Here is a 21,866-nt window from a genome sequence, read left to right as displayed (position 1 = left end):
AGCACATGTATTATTACTTCATAAAGCATTCAATAACTCTGAAGAAACACTTTCTTTAAAAATATTATTATCCATTTTTCTACGACACTACTCGCGCCAGCACTGTCTACAAACTGAACACAACAACTTATGTTTGCAAAAAAATTCCGTAAGCACACACTAAAAACAACCTACATGCAGTTAAAGTACTGTTATATTTCAACGGCACTTTAACATAATAGCCTTAGTAGAGTTAAGATGTTTTGCAAAAATGAAGATTTCAAATATCTTAAAAGTTAAATTTTGTAATAAGAACGTATGTTCACTTAAGTAGACAAAATTAAAGCAGGTCGTTGTAATATAAGAGCTTAGTTAAATATAAGTTGTTTTTTATGAGCTATAATTTGAATCGGCTTTTAATTATTCAACTTTAGTGTGTATAAGTTTTAATGCACACACATTTTAATATTGATTAAACTACCTTTAAAAAAAAATTAAGTGGAATTAAGATGTTGTGGCTAATGTATTATTTTCCAAAAAGACTTAAAGTTAAAATGTTAATGCGTATAACTTCATCAAAAATAACATTTTGTAATTGAAATTTGGCTGAGTGCTAGAACATGAAGAGGAGAATTAAAATATGTAATAAAATCAAAAAGCACTTATGTCGACTTAAGCCGTTATTATTTGTTGCCACAGATATGTATATCGCACTTCTTGGACGCCCGTAATGTCAGCCTTTACTCTTACGAGGACACTAACCAGCTGGGCAGCCACACCTTCCCAATTAAGGGACCGGACATTCCAGGTACCTGCCCTTAAATTTTTGTAGCTTAATTGGAGGTGTTTTCGCCAATGCAAACAAAATACTTAGTATAATTATCAAAGCGCATTGATGCTATCAAAGTGCTGATGTAGAGGATGATCTGGGTGTAAATTCGGTCAGCACAAAAATATAAAAAATTTGTTGCAGTACATAATTGCGCCAGCAAGGTTGCGAAACCATTCTAATGAAAAAAAAGCTATGTTAACTTCTAAATAAGTTTCAAACACAGCAAATACGGAAATAATTGCGCATTAAACTCTATATTTATGAACATTTCTTTAGTGATTGCTTTACACCTTTCATTGCCGCAGATTATCTTGATAGATAAACCTGGGAAAGACTTAACACAGCCGTCTTCATACAGGCCAATCAGTCTTCTACCCTGTCTTTCAAAAGTATTTGAAAAAGTATTACTATCAAAGATAACTCCTTTCCTCCATGAAAATAATACATACAATACCCATGCATCAATTCGGTTTTCGTGCGAAACATGGCACAATAGAGCAAGTAAATAGAATTACTAACGAGATAAGGAAAGCATTTGAGCACAGGGAGTACTGTTCATCAATATTTTTAGATGTAGCTCAGGCGTTTGATAAGGTGTGGCACGAAGGTCTTTTATACAAGATTAAAAAAGTTCTACCTTCAGAACTGTATAAAACATTGGAGTCTTATTTAAAAAATAGACGATTTGTGGTAAAAGTGGGAGATTTCATATCTGATGAACGACAGATAAGAGCTGGTGTACCCCAGGGCAGTGTTTTAGGCCCAACACTATACATCATATATACAGCAGATCTTCCAACAGCTAATAATGTATTAACTTCAACTTTTGCGGATGACACAGCTATAGTGAGCCGTAACAAATGCCACATTTTAGCATCACGAATATTAGCGAAGAATTTAAGTTCTGTCGAAGAGTGGCTAGCGAACTGGCGTATAAACGTGAATGAACAGAAGTGTAAGCATATTACATTTTCGCTAAGACCAAAGATGTGCCCGGCAGTAAAAATAAACAATATATTAGTACCCCAAGCGAACGAAGTAACATATCTTGGTATTCACCTAGATAGAAGGCTCACGTGGAGAAAACACATCTCTAGTAAAATAACATGTATGAAGATTAGAGCTGCAAATTTAAATTGGCTTTTAAATAAATAAAAACTCAAAACTTAGCCTAGACAACAAAGTGCTTTTGTATAATGCGGTCATAAAGCCGATTTGGATGTATGGCATTCAACTGTGGGGTACGACCTGTGCAACCAATATTGATATATTACAAAGGTTTCAATCAAAAATGCTTAGAACAATCACGTGTTCACCATGGTACATGCGTAACGAAAATATCCATAAAGACCTTGGTATCCCTATGGTAAAGAAAGAAGTATAAGACAGCAGAATTAAATATATGTATATCTAAACTCCGAGATCACCCAAACCCTCTGGCTAATGCTTTGGTACATTCCTGCGATCAAACACGACTTAAAAGAAGAGATATGCCAGCGTACTAAGGAGCAACGTATCACCAAAACAGCTCAATCACTTGCTTGAGCCTGTCTAGTTTTTAATTAGATTTAAGATTTTATAACTTATTGTTAGGCTTTAAGAAAAAGCAGATTCAATAAATAAAATAATTTTGAAAAAAAAAACACCTTTCATTGCATTAGCAAAAAAAAGAGGCGTTTCCTATAGTAAAATGGGGGATACGTTCCATGTCATCTGAAAACCGTGTAAGATGAAATAAAAAACTTTACTTGGAAACACCGTGTAAAAAATGTTGAAAACTATAAAATTTCAGATATGCATACAAATTTTATGTTCATATGGCATTTTATTGAGCATTAAAGCATAAAATACATAATTCATAGTGGTGAAAAATTGGTAGATTAAGCAGAAAACCAAATAAATCTGTTAATCCAGAACTAAAAACAAAAAAAATAGAATAGAAATAAGGAAAAAATATTTACATATGTAGCTACATAATTATTCGTCGCTACTTGATAACAAGCGCAATTGTTTACGACGAACTGGACTAAAGTCGGTATCATCGCTGGAGATATCCATTTCAACAACGTAAATATCATGTGAACAAAATGTGTAGGTAAGAGTTATCGAATAAGTGGGTTTCCCAGTTACTACTATGTATGTTCATTTCAGCAATAGTGCTAAGTATGGTAAAAACAAACATAATTACAAGACAGTGATTTTGAAACCGTACTAGATTAAAAATTTTTACCAAAAATAATTATTTTTCAACCGTGTAAAAAAGAGTTGGGTGTAATTGCATAATTAAAACTTTTTTTCATAAGTTTTGAACAATTTACGACTGGTTGTGGCAAAAAACATTTACATATCAATTATTGTAGGAACTTGCATAACGTCGTAATAATTACGTGTGCATATTTTTAGGCGCTAATTTAGATACAGTCTTGTAGTAACCGTCTTATTAGGATCCACACACATTATTTTTGGAGACATTTGTTTCTGCAAATTAAAAATGTGTATTTTTTTCTAATTCCTTTATTTGTTATTTCCTTTAATTCTAGATATGGCAGACCAAGTTAATGTGACAATATCAGATCTAATTGATGTTTCAAAATTTAAAATCAAAACCAAACAAAGTTAATAGTTGTTTACATGAAATATTCAAAATTCAAAAAAATCTGCAAATTGTGTAAAGCAGTGGCTGTGGCTCAAAGGTTAAAAAAATTATAAATCGAAAATGAAATAATAAAATGTAAAAATAAATTTTATTTTGTCTAGTTTTGCAAAATAGAAATTAAATAATGCATTTGTCCGAAATGTTAAGTAATATACACGCTATTTAGAAAAAATTCAAATAAGTGACAAAATTTTTGAAACGGGCCACATTATTTTTGTTGGTCAAAAACTTTTAAAACAAATGTATAGTTTATTAGATTTAGAGTATATAAAAACACGTTTCAGCTGGTTTTGTGAAATTATAATTTTTTACGCAGATATTAACAATTTATTTTTTCAGCATTTATATTTCAGCAAGTAATATTTTCAACTTATTTTTGCAGCAACTGATCAAAGATTTGCCTGCCGTTGCCAAGCATGATTTCTTAGCTAGATCGCAAGCAGCCTATTTCGAGGAAATGAAACGTAATGTAAATGAAGGAGAATTTATTGTGACTCTTGATTTTTCCGAAAATTATACTTGCCAAGTACAAGATGCCGTGCAGTCTTAACATTGGGCTAATGTTCAGGCAACTTTACATCCCTATGTAGTGTACTATAAAAAAAAATAACGCGGTCAAAAATGAAAACTACGTTTTGATTTCTGAAAATTTGCACCATGATGCAAACGCGGTGCATTTATTTAACACGAAAGTCATCGCCTACTTGAAAAGCAAATTTGGTCAAACGAGTATCAAAAAAGTGATATATTTCTCCGATGGAGCCGGATCTCAATACAAAAATAAATTCAATTTGAGCAACTTGCTGCAACACAAAACAGATTTCAATGTTGTTGTTGTTGTTGTGTTCACAGAAAAATGCTGATAACTTTCCACGAAATTGAGTCCCCTAAAATTTTGTTTATTTGTAAGACGCGCAATTGAACACGTAACAGTTATTTGCAAGAAACGTAATTAAAAACGATTGAGAAGTTGTAAAAAAAATTATTTGTTTAAAAAAATTGTTTATAATTTCAACGAAATAATTCGGTTGGATTATATAACTGCAATATATGTCAATTAAACTTATTTTGTATCATTGTTACAACAAACCGAACACCGAGCTCGAATAAGTATCAACAAAATTAGTTTTTCTCTCGTAAATGCTGAAAAAATAAATTGTTAATATCTGCGTAAAAAATTATAATTTCACAAAACCAGCTGAAACGTGTTTTTATATACTCTAAATCTAATAAACTATACATTTGTTTTAAAAGTTTTTGACCAACAAAAATAATGTGGCCCGTTTCAAAAATTTTGTCACATAAGCATATAAACCAATTAATGTAATAAGAGACGATGCGATTATAGCATCGGGAAAACACAATATTACTAATCACACAATTAAGGGAGCTTATTTAATAACTTTCCAATTAATTTAATAATAGATGACAAATCCAACAGGGAAATTTTTGAACTATTGAAGAGAAGGAACAATTGAATTATTCTTTGTAAAAGAATATGTTGAAACATAAAAAAATAATTTAAAACTAGATCAAATTATTACAAATATATACATATATATACTATGCATATTCTAAGATGGGTCGCTTAGAGTTACAGATGTGGGGGAGTTAACATCACCGATATCACAAAGCATTAAGTAAACAAAAACTTTCTACCACCAATAAAATCAATGAGTAAACAAAATCCATTTAATTAAAATTATTAGATGTAAGCACATTTTCAAGAATGTAAGCCCAGTTTTTGTATCTAGATGTAAACAAAATATCGCATAAAAGAAAGCGTAATAAAGAAAAAGTTGATCAGTCGTGACGTACTAATTAGTTCGAAAAACTAAAATTAGTTTATTTTTAAAAACTTCCCACGTTTCTTCGGAGAATTAAGTTGGATACACCAAAAAATTGCAGTGAAATTAAAAATTTATGACTTTGTTTGAAGTTATTCGTTTGGCAAGAATGTTAAGCAGGGTACTTCGAGAAATAAATTGATTTGCTAAAGGCGAAAACTGTTTTATGAACTTACTGTGGGAAGTCGGTTAAGATGAGATGCAATATTTCATTTACGAAAAAGTTTGTATGAAAAACTGAATTTCTGTCGCAGTGTTGTCATATCGGTAAAATTTTCAGCAATACTCGAATGAAATTAAAAAATTGAAGTCTTTGCCACTAAATCTCGTAGTTTGCTATTAAATAAAAATGTAGGAAAATGTGTATTAAAAAATGTTGCTTTCCCGATAATATCGGGACTTGTCGTCTTCTCCCAGTATCTTTTTCCTAAATTGCAGTAAAGAATAAATTGAATTCAAAAGAAACAGAAGATTCGCCGCAGTGAGTGACATAAACGAATCGTTCGCATTTCTATGGCGGTTTCATGATATGAAAGAAGATGAATTCAACGCAGCTGCAAAAAAAATTCACCTAAAAGTGTCCCTTTGATGTATCTAATAAGTTGTCCAATGAAACTATTCATCTCAGACACGTTTACGATGCAAATGTTAAAACCCGTCTTACTCCATACATACAATGTTCGAAAGTTACGAAGAAACTTTCCAAATATATTCGTCGCTTTGAGAATTTTTTACACTTTACTCGTTTCTGTTTCAAGTGGTAAATGTTCGTTTAGTGCTTGAGAAAAGATCGAAAACTTACATCGATCATGTTCCACACAGGGCAGAATCTCAGGACTAGCTACTGTCCTAGAGACTATAATCGACGAATTTCTTGCTGCCAAAACTCGAAAAACTCACTTCTAATTTCAAATATTTAAAGAGAGTGAATCATTTTAAACTGCAGGTTCAATAACTTAGTCAAGATAGTCAACGGAATTCAAAAGAGCCGCTTTTTTATTAATTAGATCGAAATAGAAATATTTACATTATATGTTTCTCTCTTCTTATTAGCTGTCAAGTTTTGTTATTCTTACAATCATGAATGAAGGTCTCTCTACAAAATTTATTCCGCCCAACATCAACAAGAAAACACTTTTAATAAAGGTTTGATAAGTGCATTAAATACTTCGTCGTTATTCTTTAAAAACATTTGCCGTAGTACGTGGGAAGACAGTTAATAAAATTTATAAAATACTAAAAACATTCCTGTAGGGACATTCTTTACCCCTGGGACCGGTTTTATATGCGGTATATGGGAGCTAGGAGAAGTTGTTTATTAGTACGCTATAAAATGAAACAGTTATATGGTTTTCAATATAATCGTTATATGAGCAGTTGACAGTGGTTGTAATCCAATTTCAAACATTTCCACAATATCGGTAGATGTGTTAAAGGAATTGTTCTGAGTAAATTTGGTTGATATACCTGTAGTGTTAAAAGGTAGAAATGCATGAAAATTATATGATATTAACGCCAATGTCAAAGTTGTTTTGCAAAATTTCGTTCCGACACTTTCGATCTTAAGTATGCATTCAGGAAGGCGTCTTGAAGCCGATGTGGATAAAATCAAGTTGTTTGTCGATGAAAATCCTCGAATAATACGAGTAACCCAATAGAATTCTGAAAGATTAAAATTGCTAAACGCGACCGTACACAAGCATATGAATCATTTAGGACTAATTTTGAGAACGAAATTTGCTTCTTCGGATTAACGACTGAATTTGCTTATCGACTGTTTACTAGCAACGAAAAGTTGGTTATTTACAAGATTGTAAAGCGCAAAAGATGATAAGCTTAAACCACTTTAAGTTTATGGTATTGTGATCAGCTGGACAAATTCAGTGATGCACTGTAAGAGAGGAGGCCAGAATTGTCCAACAGAAAAGATGGGATTGTATCTATTTAAACCTTATAATCTCGAAAAAATATTTCTGTCACATGCTGGCCTCTTGATATGAACGCCTGAACTTACCTTTGGAATTTACATTTGAGCAGCTCTACTCTGAGATGTGGAGTAGGGGCAATTGGCTTTAATAGTTTAAATTGATCAGAAGTCATTGTATCTTTTTAGTAATATTCATATTTAGCGTGAGCCGATGATTAAAAATTATCTGACAGGTCTGAATCGTCAGTTTCTCCAGTTGCGTCACAAGCAGCTTGGAGATATGTCCAAAAATTGTGAGTAATTTGATTTTCCATTTGTAACATTTTTTCAAAGTTACCTTGAATTGGAGAAGACGAAAATCGAGTGCAGTATCTCGTTAAACTCTCAGTTTCTGAAATAAATTTAGCGGCAGAACAATCTTTGATCATTGTTTTGCTTCGTAATGATGGAGGATGGAGTTTTGTGTAGAAGTTCACGCAAGTGAAGAAAGTTCTCTGATTGCCATTGACTTGTGAGTGGCCAGAAACGATTATTTTACATATGACTCAAGCAGCTTACGACTTCCGGTCCTAGACCAAGTATCTTATGGGTAGCCAAAGAACCGAACGAACTTATGTGAGAAGGCGAAACATCCACAAGGTTGTGCGGTAAGTTTGGAACCCGCCACGTTAAAAACGCCATCAATGAAAAAGCACAAACAGCCTCGGATGAAAGACCCCCCTTTTGATGACGACCATGACAAACGCACTAAGAATAATGATTTAAGGGCATGCATCTGGAATGTCCGGTCTCTTTATTGAGAAGGTGCCGCTGCTCATCTGGTTGATGACCTCGTTAGAGTGAAGTGATGTCAGCCTTCCAAGGAATGGGATGAACGGGACAAGGACTGGGGCGAGTAGGTCCTTGTGTCGTTTACTACAGTGGTCATATAAAGGAGCGCAAATTTGGTGTGGGATACGTGGTGGGAGAGAGACTCCGTCGCCGAATATTGTCATTCACCCCGGTGGATGAACATCTAGCCACAATCGGCATCAAAGCGAAGTTCTTCAACATATCGCTGATTTGCGTCCACGCCCGACGGAAGAAAAGGACTATGTGACCAAAGATGCCTTCTAATAGCACTTGGAGTGCACCTATGAGAGCTGCCCCGCCACGGTTGGGGGGTGGGCAAAAATGGGCAAAAAAGGGCCTTTGGCACAACAGAAACATTCAATGATCGACTTCGCCGGGGACCGAAATATTGTTAACTGTACAGTGGCGTAGCTAGGGGGGGCGGGTCGAAGGGGAAGAGAAAAATACTTCAAAAATTTTTTTTACAAAATTTGTTATAAAAGATAAAGAGTTGTACGAATTTTCAAAAATGGTATTTAAAAACTCCAATTCGGGCAAAAATTCCTGCAAATTGTGTCAAAAGTGTACAAGATATAGGATGAAAATGGGGTTTTTCTAAGGCTTTTAATAAGATGTCTTGTAAATTTACTATCAATTTCCTCAAAAGCCGTATTGTGAGAATTTTGGAACTTCAGAAATTGCGTAGCTTCTACTTCCGAAATTTTATATACTTAATATCGAAGATATTTTGTAAAAATTCACTTTTGTTCGAACCACCTCATGAAACTTGTAGGTAGGTAGATAAAGGGGGGCGGCAGAACATCCTTGGCCCCGGGCGCCCGAAGTTGTAGCTACGCCACTGCAACTCTAGTACTAGATTCCAGCATAGAAAAATTCATCAAGCTACCTGTCTGTCTCCGTTAAGCCATCAACCAGATCGATCATGTGGTGATTGACGGAAGACACGTCTCCAGTGGTTTTGACCTGCGTTCGCTCCGGGATCCTAACATCGACTCGGAGCACTACCTAGTTGCAACCAAGATATGCTCCCGCCTTTGTTCAGAAAAAAACGCACGTCAACAAGCACAAGGAAGGTTCGATGTCGAGAAGTTGTAATCACAACAGACAGCCGAACGGTTTTCTACTCGACTTGCATTCCTGCTCTCTGAGAGCACTCATCAGCAACTCGGTATAAGGGAACTGTGAGGCAGCATTTCAAGCTCCTTACGTACAGCTGCAAACAAAACCATTGGTTTTCAGAAAAAGCAAAAGAACAGCTGGTACGACGGGGAGTGCACTGTCGCAGCGGAGAGAAATCAGACTGCCTACCTTGCTACGTTACAATCGACCACACCAAGTACGGAAGTAGAAAGATACCGAGAGTTGAAGAGGGAAGCGAGACATTTGTAGACAAAAAAAGAGAGAGGCCGAAATGCGCGAGTATGAAGAACTTGACAAGCTGGGCGACAGGGGTATTGCTCGAAAATTCTACGAAAGGATGCGGGACTAACAGAAGGTTTCAAGACCGGATCATATTCTTCTAGAAACTCCAGAGCTAAGCAGCAGTGCTAGCCGGGGGAAGCAAAGGAAGATGAAGACCTCCACTCCGTCATGCAAACTGACCGATCAAAATCAGGATAAAAATCTTCAATAATGATGTTTTTTACTTTTTTTGTAACTTTAATTCGGCTTGAAGGTTGTTTTTTTTTAACTACGTAGATAGAAGAAAGGGGCAAAAATTAATGCAATCTATTGAACGGTTACGTTTTGAAAAATAGTTATATAGTATATACAGCTATGGACACATAAATGGCACAAAGTTTCATATAAATGCTAAAATTGTTTAATTGAAAGTTGATTAAAATGTAAAAGTTTTGCATTCAATTTGATGCTGCTGTACTAGAGTTGTACTGCCCAAATATTCCGTTAGGTTTTGCTTTTTGTTAACCGTTTTCAATTATGCATAGTCAATACTGATTTTGAGTGGACACATACATACACACATATGTACATATGTAAATGGCACAGACTAGTTGCAGAGTACTCACGCAGATTTTCATATAAGAACATCGTTTATTGTGTTATCGAAAAATAAATAATTATAAGTATTTCAGTGAAAGAAATAATAAAAAGTTAGCGAAATTGCTAAACTAATGGAAATTTCTCGTAAAAAAGTATCATGTATGGGGAATTCCCAAGTATTGGTCAAAAGCAGGATTCGGAAGCCAAGACCACATAAGGCGTATAGACGCTGTTATAGTAAGAATCGCAAAAATTATCCATTTAAATCATCAAGGCAGAAAGCAGCTGATATTAACCAATCATATCTACTTGTGGGTTAGAAATATCTCCTAGACTTGACAGAAGACGTCTGAGTCAGGCAAAGTTGTTCGGACGCACATCGAGGAAGAAATCACTCCTTTCAAAAAAAAAAAAAATATTTCAAAACGACAGATCTTCGCCAAAGCTCATCAAGAGAAAAGCTTAAATTTTTGAAAAAATGTATTGTAGAGTGGCGCAACAAAGGTTAAAGGCATAGGACCAGATGGCTAAATATTTGTAATAAGTGCCAAGAATATAATCCTAAGTACACTCAGCAGACGATAAAGCATGGTGGCGGAAATATTATGGTTTAAAGAACATTTTCTTGGCATGGTGCTCGTAAGAATCAATGAAAAAATGGACAAGTTTCAGCACTTGCACATTTTAAAAAACCAATATAACCACTTTTGAGTCTATGCCAATTAAATGAAAATTTATGCAAGACTACGATCCCAAACACGCCTCGAAGCTAGTAAAAAATTGATTTACGGCGGAGAGGATAGATGTTTTGGGTTGGCCAGCGCAAAGCCCTCACTTAAATCCAATTGAAAACCTATGGAATGAAGTCAAGGCTGAAATTGCAAAGTTTAATTATAAAAATAACGACGATCTCTGGTCTGCCGTTAAAAAAGCTTGGTACGCTATTCCTAAAGCTAAGTGTCAGAATCTCGTAGAAAGTATGGGTCGTATGTGTGAAGCAGTCCTTAAAAATAAAGGTTACAGCACAAAATATTAACAACTAATTACAGGTCATATTAAAATAAATAAATAAACTAACAATTAAAATTGCTTGTATGGAGAAACATTTATAAAAATGTAATATGAACTAAATTGTCCATCTTTTTTTAGGTTCTGCCATTTATAAGTCAAGCTCATTATACCAAAGTTTTCGCCAGTTATATATTCATAGGTGTAGGTGCCATAAAATGCTCCTGTTCGGTGTAACCGAAGTTATACCGCTTTTCTTGATTTGAACATCATTAAGCCCCAAAACCTTTTGACTGAAATCAGCAAGAAGATAAACATCTACACATTCCCCGATATGTGCTTTGATAAAGTGGTGTCATAAGAAATATTTTTGCAAGTTTCTATATTGGTGATTATTGACTTAAAACCAAATATCAGGCAAATAATTGGATTATCCAAATATTTAAAATGTAAGCTCTGTAATGGTAAATTATAATCATAATAATACGATTCACTGGGGTAATTAGTACATATCTAATATCGATGAAAACAAAATACATATGTATATTAGAATATAAGAATATGTTAAGTTCTCTTTGCTTTTTAATGTACCTATTTAGTAATCCCACGAGAAACCTATTAGCGTTACAAATGGGTAGGTAGAATCGCCTTTTTAGATCATTCTGTGATTCGATCTGTTGTAATCATCGTATAATTACGAAGTAAGATATTTCAGATGTTTTATTTGTAATTCATTTAATCTTATTAAGACAAGCAGAGAAGGAAAATGACAAAATTACTATGTATTATTATACTATACTTTATACTATAAGAAGAATCAGAAAATATGAAAAACATTTTTATTCGATTTTGAAATTATACAACAGATGTACGCATTGCAAATAAAAATTATCCATATATTGAGAAATTTTATTGATTATAAGAATATACAAAAAAAAATATAAAGAATAAAAGTAATATTATTTATGTATGTACATATATGTATATTTACAAACTAAACTAGTTAAAAATACTAAGTTAGGGGTAAGACAGAGTGTCGTTGAACATGTATACTCTCGCAATTTGTAAGAAGTATTTGTACCAAGTAGCCATATTTATGTTGGTGCCTATACTGAAAATTGACAATTGCCTCACTGTGGAACTGGTCAGGGTTTAGCAGTCTACTTTTCCCAACTTCTAAGCGGTGAATGATAGGAATGTTCATAAAATGTATGATATTAGATACATAAATACGTATATATGTAAGTATATGCTGAAAAGCGGTATTTGGTATAGGCAGGGCAATTTTGCGATTTAGGGATATTCTACCCAATCACAATATAACTGCCTCTGAATGTCAGGCATCACGGTGAAGTTAACGTTGCAGGGACAGATAAATGAGCTGACGAAAATTAGTGTAAGTATTAGTGTAAAAATATTGACAAATTTGAAAGCACAATAACGCAAAACGAAATGGAAAATATGGACAGAGACGTCAACTTGTGTATGGAATCAAAATTAAACATAGTAGGAATATAAATTGAGCAGAAATTAAAACCTGCATTAAATAAGAAGCAAATGAATTTTTGTTGAACAGAAAAATTAAGCACCACAGCCAATAAGAGGGAAGTGTCTGGTATTGAAAAGAAGGAAGCATAAATTTGCGGAAGAAAAAAGTAATGAGCACATTAGCTTTACCTTGCCAAATATTAGACTTGTATGAATAAACTATGTATTTATACGTAGGAATTGTTACGTGATATTTAAAACGAAGCCATTATTATTATTTCAGCACGCTCGCTGTTACACAGGAATTTGTTTCTATAGATGTTTATATATGGAAAGTAGTTACTTATATAGCATTCGAATGCTTTGTTAGATACAGGTATATGCTTAATTATATTTTTGTACAAATCATGCACTAATTAATCGCCATCAGAAGATACTTTTATTCGTTTGTTTATCGTTTGTCATCACAGTCAATAATTGCGGTTTATATTTAAAATCTAATATTCTATTCGGCTTATAAATAAAATAATATGCATATATGCGTACTTATTCTAATATAAACGTACTGACAGAGTAAAACAATGAAAGAATCAAGTTTCTGATGTATTTTTCATCCACATCCAGCACATTTTCAGAGTAAAAAACTCAACGAAAAAATCAAAATGAAATGAATAACAAAAATATAATTCTGTCAACTAAATTTTAAGAATAAGTAAAAAATATATACATAACTGAAAAAAATATTGGGTCGGCTTTAGTATACCGTCCCAGGATTTCGGGAATAAAATGGGTATGGTCGGATAGAGGAGATTCTCCAGATCAAGAATATATATAGTTATAGCCGCAGGAAGCTTATAGTTTTCGAGATATTCACGTTTGAAGTTTAAAATTACCACAACTTTAATTACGTATTTTCACAATATAAAAATAATTTTGCACTTATATTTTTCACTTTTATATCCACTAGTACTTCACTAATTCGTTTGTACACATTTATTTTACATTATATAGTTCAAACACATTTTCAATTCAATATTTAACTTATTGTTAAAATTTATTCACCTGACAATAACGAAAGAGACACAAACTGTGAAATAATCAGCTTCCTGCGGCTATAACTATATATATTCTTGATCTGGAGAATCTCCTCTATCCGACCATACCCACTTTATTCCCGAAATCCTGGGACGGTATACTAAAGTCTTCCCAAAATATTAACAAAACAATATGTAGTAATATTATTATTTAGAAAATAATTTAAGAATGAATACAAATTATATGCAAATAAGGATGAACCAAAATAAGACTGTTTCCTCTGTGAATCATCCAGCGAAATTTTAAAAATTACGTAAAAAACATTATTAGTTAACTAGATTTGAATAAAAACTAACTACAATTGTAGTGTGTTTCACGCACTCCCTTCTACAACTTTTTCCGTCGTTTCCGAGAAGTCGGATGGTGGCGCATTCGTGCTCATGTCCTCCATATTGGACTCTGTATTCGAGAACAAAACTGGCATGAAATCTAACGGTATATTAGAATTTGAAAGACTTTCTTTATCCATAGTTTTCTGCTCATTCACACTTGGCTTATAAACTGGATGTATATCCGTGTGTATCACAGATAAATCTTGATTCGAGTTCGTGTTGACGATTGACAGCGTTGTCGGTATTGGCAGTGTTGGTTTTATAGACGGCGCTGTAGCTGTTGCCGGCAAGAGTTTCGGCAAAATTGAAGCATAAGTCGAATATACGATCCCTCCATGTGGAAGTAAGTGTCCATTTATAGGCTGACCTGCGCTGCCAATTGTGTTCAAATTTAGGTTCGTATTCGAAATTGTATGGAAATTTCGATTTGTGCCGGAGCGTGTGTTTCCGCTTTTTTTTAGTTGTTGATTTTCCAATTCTTGCTGTTCTCGCAATTGTTTCTGCTGTTGCCGATATTGTCGTTGATGTAATACTTGTAAATGTTGTTGGTGTAGATGTGTACTAAACTGATGTATGCTCGCATTAATTTGTAGCGTTTGCTTTTGCTTGTAATTCTCCACGCGTCTAATATTCCTTACGAGGCGATTGTACACTAATGACTTGACATCGATCGCCCATAAAAAGTCCAAATGATTGAACTTCTCCATGGGCACCAAGTATTTGTCAATCACATCGGGCAACTCGCGTGCCAAACGATCGACACCCGTCGTCGATACCAACATATCGTTCATCGAATAGTAAAGTGCCACCGGCACCTTCACCTTGGACAGATCATAATCGGGCGGTGTCATACGATTGTATTGGAGTTGATTGCGCAAAAAGCCACGATCGAATTGGCGAAAATTCCCCGATTTCATTAACTGCCCGAAGTGTTCGAGTTGTTTAATTGATGCCCCTGAAGGTGTATGACTCAACATGACTGGTAGCATTGTCTGAAAATAAAAAAAAACGGTAAATGTAATACAGCAATCAGAATACATACATACATATGTATTTATGTGGTTTCGTCTACATATCTCAATAACTAATCTTGGGTGATAGCCGCGCAAACTCGGATTTGACGGTGTCGTTTGAAACTACGAAATGTTAGATATCAACAGTTTTCGAATAGGACAGTATGAAAATGTAAAAAATCAGACCACAACACTGTTACTGAGAATAGCTTAAGCGCAAATATTAAATATCTTTCATATAAAAAAAGGTCGAAATCAGTCCATACCCATTTTTTCTATAATAAATATCGAAAATTAGAACTTTATCCCATCCGGTTGATTTTAATTCTATTTACTATTGTGATCAAATTGAAAGGTGAATTGTGTCCATTTTTTGATGGCCATCAGAGCCTTCTTCGATTCAGCTTTTATATCCTCACTTCAGTTAAAACGGTGTCTTCGGGTTGGTCATGCGAATTTGCTGAATAGACAGAAGTTACACGAAGGTAAATCAGGTGAATGTGGTGGTTGTGGTACTTTTTACGATTCGAAAAACACGCGAAGTATAAATTAAAAATTCACCATTCAATTTGATCACAGTAGTACATATTAATATGGAAGTCATCGCATTTCAATATATAAAGGGAAAGAGTGATATGATTTATTTTTAAAAACAAAAACACTAATTATTAAAGAAATTCAAATGTTTTTTGTTTAGTGTGAAGTGCAATCAGTACAATTTAGTTCTAAATATAACAACACACAAATGCCTCCACGACTTCTTTTGCAGCAAAGAATTTGATCAACCTAATATTCGAGTACTTTTTCCACTAAATCAAGTCGTATGTCATGAATAGCACGTTCAATTTTGACTTCTAAAGCTTGAAGAGAATCTGGTTTATTGCTAAGCACCGATGACTTCAAATAACATGAAGTAGTTTAATGGTGTTAAATCACAACTCCTTGAAAGACATTTAATGTCATAATTTCATGAAACAATCGAATCTCCAAACTTTTCTCGCAATAATTCTGTTATCGCATGTGCTGTGTGCTACGTAACCCCGTCCTCTTGGAACCAGATATTGTCAAGATCAACTTCTTCCAACTGCGGTCATAAAAAGTTGGTTGTCATTGATCTATGCCGCTCTCCAGTAACGGTATCACCAGACTGATTTCGAAAGAAACACGGACCGATGATTTCACAAGACCAATAGCAACACCAGACAGTCAATTTTGGTGGATCGTGGATTTTCTTCGTACCATAATCGTCAGTTTTGTTTAATTACCGCGCCACTCATTGAAAGTAAGCCTCATCAGAGAAGATGATTTTATTTGTTAAAATAATCGTTATCGTTTGTAATTTGTTCCAAGGTAAAATCAGCAAATTATTTTGATAATACAATTGAATAATTTATAAACGTTTTTCTTGTCGAAACGACACTTAGAAATCATATCATCCCCATTGAAAAATCCGGTATAAGATATAACATATGTAGATATATAGCGGAATAATGTAATGTAGTAATGATGTTTGTCCATCCAGTTTACTAGATACTGCCTATGTAGTATATAGCATAGCCATACCCAAATTTTCAAATAATAAGCTTTATATTTGCACGTTATAATCTGTTTGACTTTGTATGATATCATTTAGAGTTCAAGATATATCGGCTAAAATAACCAAATCAATACAAAATAATAACATACATATATGGTTAGGAACTCACAGTAAATTATAGTTACCTCTTCATCGAATGCTGGGAGAATAATAATCTATACATAGTACATATGTACATTTCGATTGCTTTTGAAACGCCATTTAATTGACAATTTTTCAAGAAATGGAATTGAACCCGCCAGCTGACTTTCCACAGTAGTTAATCCATTCGACTAATTTGTTCACAGACAAATCGAAAGTGGGAGTCATGATGTCAATGCATTATAAAGTGAACTATTAATTTTACAATTTCGCTCATATTCGACAACAAGTTTTATTAAAATCGGTGAACAGATGAACTGACCTACAAATATATCCCAATCAATTAATTTTTTCACTATTAAAAAAATAAATGTATATTACTGTAATGTTAAGAACAACATTGCTGTGAACATTATTCTGATGATGTGTACGGTTTATTACTTTTGAACATCAGTTGAAACAAAAAGACTTAGAAGACGAATTTAGAAAACCCAAGTATGTCTCTTTTGGTAATTTGGTTTGAAATAAAACTCTGATCTAACCACAAATAATCGTTATTTATCTCTTTATATGTGAAGTAAATGACCTAGACCATACTTTCATTCATATTTCGTGAGTTTTATTGGACCAAAACATTGAGGCGTAAACTTCTTATGTTACCACAAGGTATTTAAATACTGTCAAATATATGTAAGCTTGTATTTATCTTACGAAGTTAATTATTTTATTATTGCAGATGCGGTTTGAGTCTTCGCTGTTGCGCAATTCGACGATCTTCATCGTTGCAATAGTGTTCGGTTCCGAAAGAACATTTACATTATGATCAAAAATTTGAATTTTATTATCTATTTATTGTATTTAATATGCCGGTATGCATAATCGAATAGAAATGAATAAGAATAAAAATCATAATCATAAATGTTTTTTTTGCATGACGTACAACAATTTAAGAATATGATATGAAAGGAAAATTCCAATTGACTCGTCTCAAGTGTTGACTGCAAGCGACATCTGTCAAATATTAAAATACACAAGTTCTAATGGACACAGTTGTTTAGACAGCTGCACGACTACACGACTGCAGGCCGACAACTCTCTCGCTAACTTCAAAATATTCATATATTTTCCAACGACAGTAGGACGACAGTAGAGTTGACAGTAGAGAGGAATGATGCCATTAATATGTAAAGTGTAAAATTATTCAAAGCTCTAACAAATCTCTGTTATATCATTTGTAATAACAATTGATAGTTTAAAACAAATAAATTTACATATTTTCTTATTTTTTGTACAAAAAATTTCACATTGAACAAAATATTAAAATTTCATTGAAGTGAACAAAACGAAATTGTGTACATGTAAAATGGACAGCTGTGTTGTCTTGTCTACATGCCGGCCATTGCTATGTCGCTGCCTTCTTAGAAATGTTTATGTAGAAGGATTCGCGACGCCTTTTACAGGTCACTGTCGTGCTGCCATGTCGTGTCGCGCTCTATGTGTTCAGCACTTCACTCTTGTAAACACAAGAGGGATACCAGAGAGAATTTGATGAGCGAAAAAAGAGTCCCCGTGTGAACACAGTCTTTGTATTTTACCTCTTATTTAAATATGTACTATATGTTTATCAGGTACTCGGTTATGTAACACCCGATATAGATATACATACTATGTAGATACACATGTATGTATAGTATATGCATTGCACAAATAAAAGCTACTATATTTACATAAATTTGTATTTACACATAGTATGCACACAAAGCGTTTAGAGCTTAGCGCAGTAGCTCTCCCCGATTATATGTACACTAGTATTTGTTTACTTTTTTCATTGAAGTAAAGCGTTGAATAAAAGAGTTGGCAACGCTGTTAGCAATGTAAGCTCGCTCATCAGCGAAAGTTAACTCAATAGCATTTAGGAATTTTAAGTGACAACAATGTTGCGGTGTGCATTAAATACAAAAGTGTTTTGTGCATTATTTAGAAACACACATGCATACGCATGGTTCACTTTTACGTGCTCAGAAATTGCTTATGGTAAAATTATGTCACCAAAGTCATAGGTCTTTGACACACTAATGCCTGCTTTGGTCAAATAAAACAGGAAAAAATTAACTTCGGTTGCACCGAAACTATAATACTCCTTAAAAGATTCCTTCCAAGAACTTTATATTCGCCAGTTTATATGGCATCTACATATATGCTACATTGATTCGATCTGACCAATTCGTTCGGAGATTCTTTCATTAACTTAGACGATAATTCATACCAAATTTCTTGAAGATATCTCAAAAAAAAATTTCATACAAGGTCTTGATTTTGATTGGTCAGTTTGTATGGCATGTATATGCTATAGTGGTCCGATGTGAAAACTTTTTATAAAATTTGTATCCTAGACAATGATAGATGTCAAATTTTGTGAAAGATATCTTGTCAAATAAAATAACTCGCGGTACAAAAACTTGATTCCCATCGTTCTATGCTATTCTTGAAGAGAAAAGAACGTGCAAAAAGCTTCAGTTTGGTATCTAGAAAACTAAGAAAATAGTTTGCGTATACTTATACAGGCAGGCAGACCAAACCTTCCTGAGGTGACAAACTGAATTTATTTATCCAAATATGGTGATATTCTTATTTTTATCGGATGCATTTCAACTTTCTGCGAAGCTATGAAGTTTTTACTGGCTTTAAACTACATCAACACTGTTAATATGAATTATTAACAGCTATTGCAAAAAAATTAGAATTCTCCTGAACACTTCATAAGAAATTGGTTGAAGAGTGGAAACAAAAGTATAAGTCTTATAAATCAATATTGATATGGTGATATCTCTAGAAATTATTTAGAATTCAATATTTGGCAGAAAATGCCGGGTTCGCATCCGTGTAAAATAGTTCTCACTCACTCTTCAATTTGCTGATTTTCTCTTGCAACAACTTGAAAACCATAACGATTTTTTTAAGAAAATTTTCCTCGATGAGGCTCACTTTCATATGAGTGGTGCGGTAAATAAACAAAATTTTCGATTCTAATGCGAAGAAAATCCACAAATTATTTATGAACAGCCATTACATTTTCCTAAATTCACAGTTTGGTGTGGTTTTTAATCTGGTGGAATAAACGGAACGTACTTCTTCCGAAATGAAGCTGGTGATACCGTTACCATCAATGGAGGGGGACATAGATCAATGATAACCAACTTTTTATGACCGTAATTGGAATAAGTAGATCTTGACAACATCTGGTTCCAAGAAGACGGGGCTACGTACCACATAGCACGTGAATCACTTGAATTATTGCGAGAAAAGCTTAAAGATTCGATTATTTCCAGAAATTGTGACATTGAATGGCCTCCACGAAATTTTGATTTGACTACTTCTTGGAGCCAGACTCTCTTAAAGGTTTATAAGTAATATTGAACGTGTTATTCATGATATATTAATGGAAGAAGTACTCGAAAAGTTAGGTTCATCGAATTCGTTCCTGCAAAAAATCCGTTGAGCCATTTTGATGACGTTATATTCAGAACTTAATTGTATTTCACATTAAATAAATAACATTTGAATTTTCCCAATAATTGTGTTTATATTTTTTAAGAAATCATATCACTCTTATTTGAAAACCCGGCATTACACTTTGTTGCAATTAAATACATGTATACCAGAAATTGCTCATATCATCTTATCGCTTAAATACGGCGATTAAATATTATCTTCTGCTACCTAATACACGTTTGAATATTTTAAGACTTAATTAGTTTTTATAGCTTTCAAAGCATAACCTTGCAAAAAAGAATTATTTATCCAAACTTGGTGAACAGGTCCACTTTCTAAATGGTGCGAATTTAGTATTCGAGCACTCAAATTGAGCTTGATATTTCATAATTAAACGTGTGTAGTTACCTTATTCAATTGCTCCGAATTGTAGCCGGCCACCAGGAACAAGATATTTGAACAGACGTCCTGCGTCATTGCGTTGTCGTGGCAAACCACTTGGGTGTGATCTACGAACAATTTTGTATTGGGCATAAATTCAGTAATGCGTAGCATGCGTGTCGCCGCCTGAAAGTAGTATACAATAATATGTTGGATTCGAAAGTTGTCAGATAGTTTGCAAAGAAATTTCAGAACAACTTACCGTTAAAAAATCTAAAAACACAACCAATGTTCGAAAAAGTGGACTCTTCATATCAGAAATGAACGCTATGGGAGCTAGAGCGTGCATCGATAGTATTTTTTGTGTATAGGAAGGCTGCTCGGAACACAGAACCCAAAAGACTGCAGTGCCCTGTGGAAAGGAAATAAAATTATTGAAAAAAACAAACTATTGGAAGCAAGCAGTAAAATAGACAAAATCGTCGATGTTAATTTACCTGCGAGTGTCCTATGTAGTGCAGCTGTTCGTAACCTGTTTTGCTGAGGATATAATCAATGTTTGCCGGTAAATCATATTTGCCCATTTCGTGAAAAGTGAAATCCCAGAATTCCTGGTAATCGCTATTAAGGCTCGTGTGATTCTTCGAATATCGATTGCCACGCGCATTGCCCATCCATATGTCGTAACCGAGATCCGATAGCATGTAACCTAAGTGCAATGAGCACAGTTCATGAGATGGGGAAAAAGAGAAATTGGAAATAGAAAAATGTGAGGTGTTAGTTAGCAAACGACACATACACAAAAATAAGTATGTAGCACACAAGATAAATGGAAACACATCGAAAACACAGTTAATTAAAAACCCTATTGGGAAGATATGTAAATGCGGCAATCCTGACATTGTTGCTCAAACGAAGTGAATGCCTGGAAATTGAGTGGACTAATATGGCAAAAATACAATAAATATAGAACGCAGTCGAAAAAGAAGTGTAACGTAAAAAATAATTGGAGAATGAGAAAAGTGTATTTGCGATGCAGGAACTTACCCAACCCCGATTTTGGTCCCATCAGCACCCATGTGGCCGATGTGTCCAATATGCCATGCATCAGAAGCACTGGCTGGGCGCCACGTTTTGGTATGCGATGCATCTCCAGAATATAGCCATCTTTTGTGACCACTGTATGTGTCTCCGATGGGTAACCGTACTTGCGTATCAATTTCGGCTAAAAAGAGTTGAAGGAAATAGTACAAGCATGAGTAAACGGGTTTCGGAGCTTTTGGTT

General features: G+C 34.0%; 1 protein-coding gene across 1 annotated transcript in view; it reads right to left on the bottom strand.

Moving 5' to 3' along the window:
* Nucleotides 1-13,871: 13,871 nt before the first annotated feature.
* Nucleotides 13,872-21,866, bottom strand: part of LOC120769665 (lipase 3) — a 34,963-nt gene continuing 26,968 nt past the window's right edge. The window contains exons 2-6 of the mRNA XM_040096779.1: nt 21,629-21,806; nt 21,079-21,290; nt 20,844-20,993; nt 20,609-20,767; nt 13,872-15,009 (exon numbers count right to left, since the gene is read on the bottom strand). Of these exons, the coding sequence (XP_039952713.1) occupies nt 13,999-15,009; nt 20,609-20,767; nt 20,844-20,993; nt 21,079-21,290; nt 21,629-21,806 (1,710 nt within the window). The 3' untranslated portion in view covers nt 13,872-13,998. The remainder of the gene's footprint in view (nt 15,010-20,608; nt 20,768-20,843; nt 20,994-21,078; nt 21,291-21,628; nt 21,807-21,866) is intronic.

The sequence above is a fragment of the Bactrocera tryoni genome, chromosome 2, assembly GCF_016617805.1.
Source record: "Bactrocera tryoni isolate S06 chromosome 2, CSIRO_BtryS06_freeze2, whole genome shotgun sequence".
In the NCBI taxonomy this organism is placed as follows: domain Eukaryota; kingdom Metazoa; phylum Arthropoda; class Insecta; order Diptera; family Tephritidae; genus Bactrocera; species Bactrocera tryoni.
Note: the sequence above shows the minus strand (reverse complement) of the source record. Positions and strands in the feature narration are given on the sequence as shown.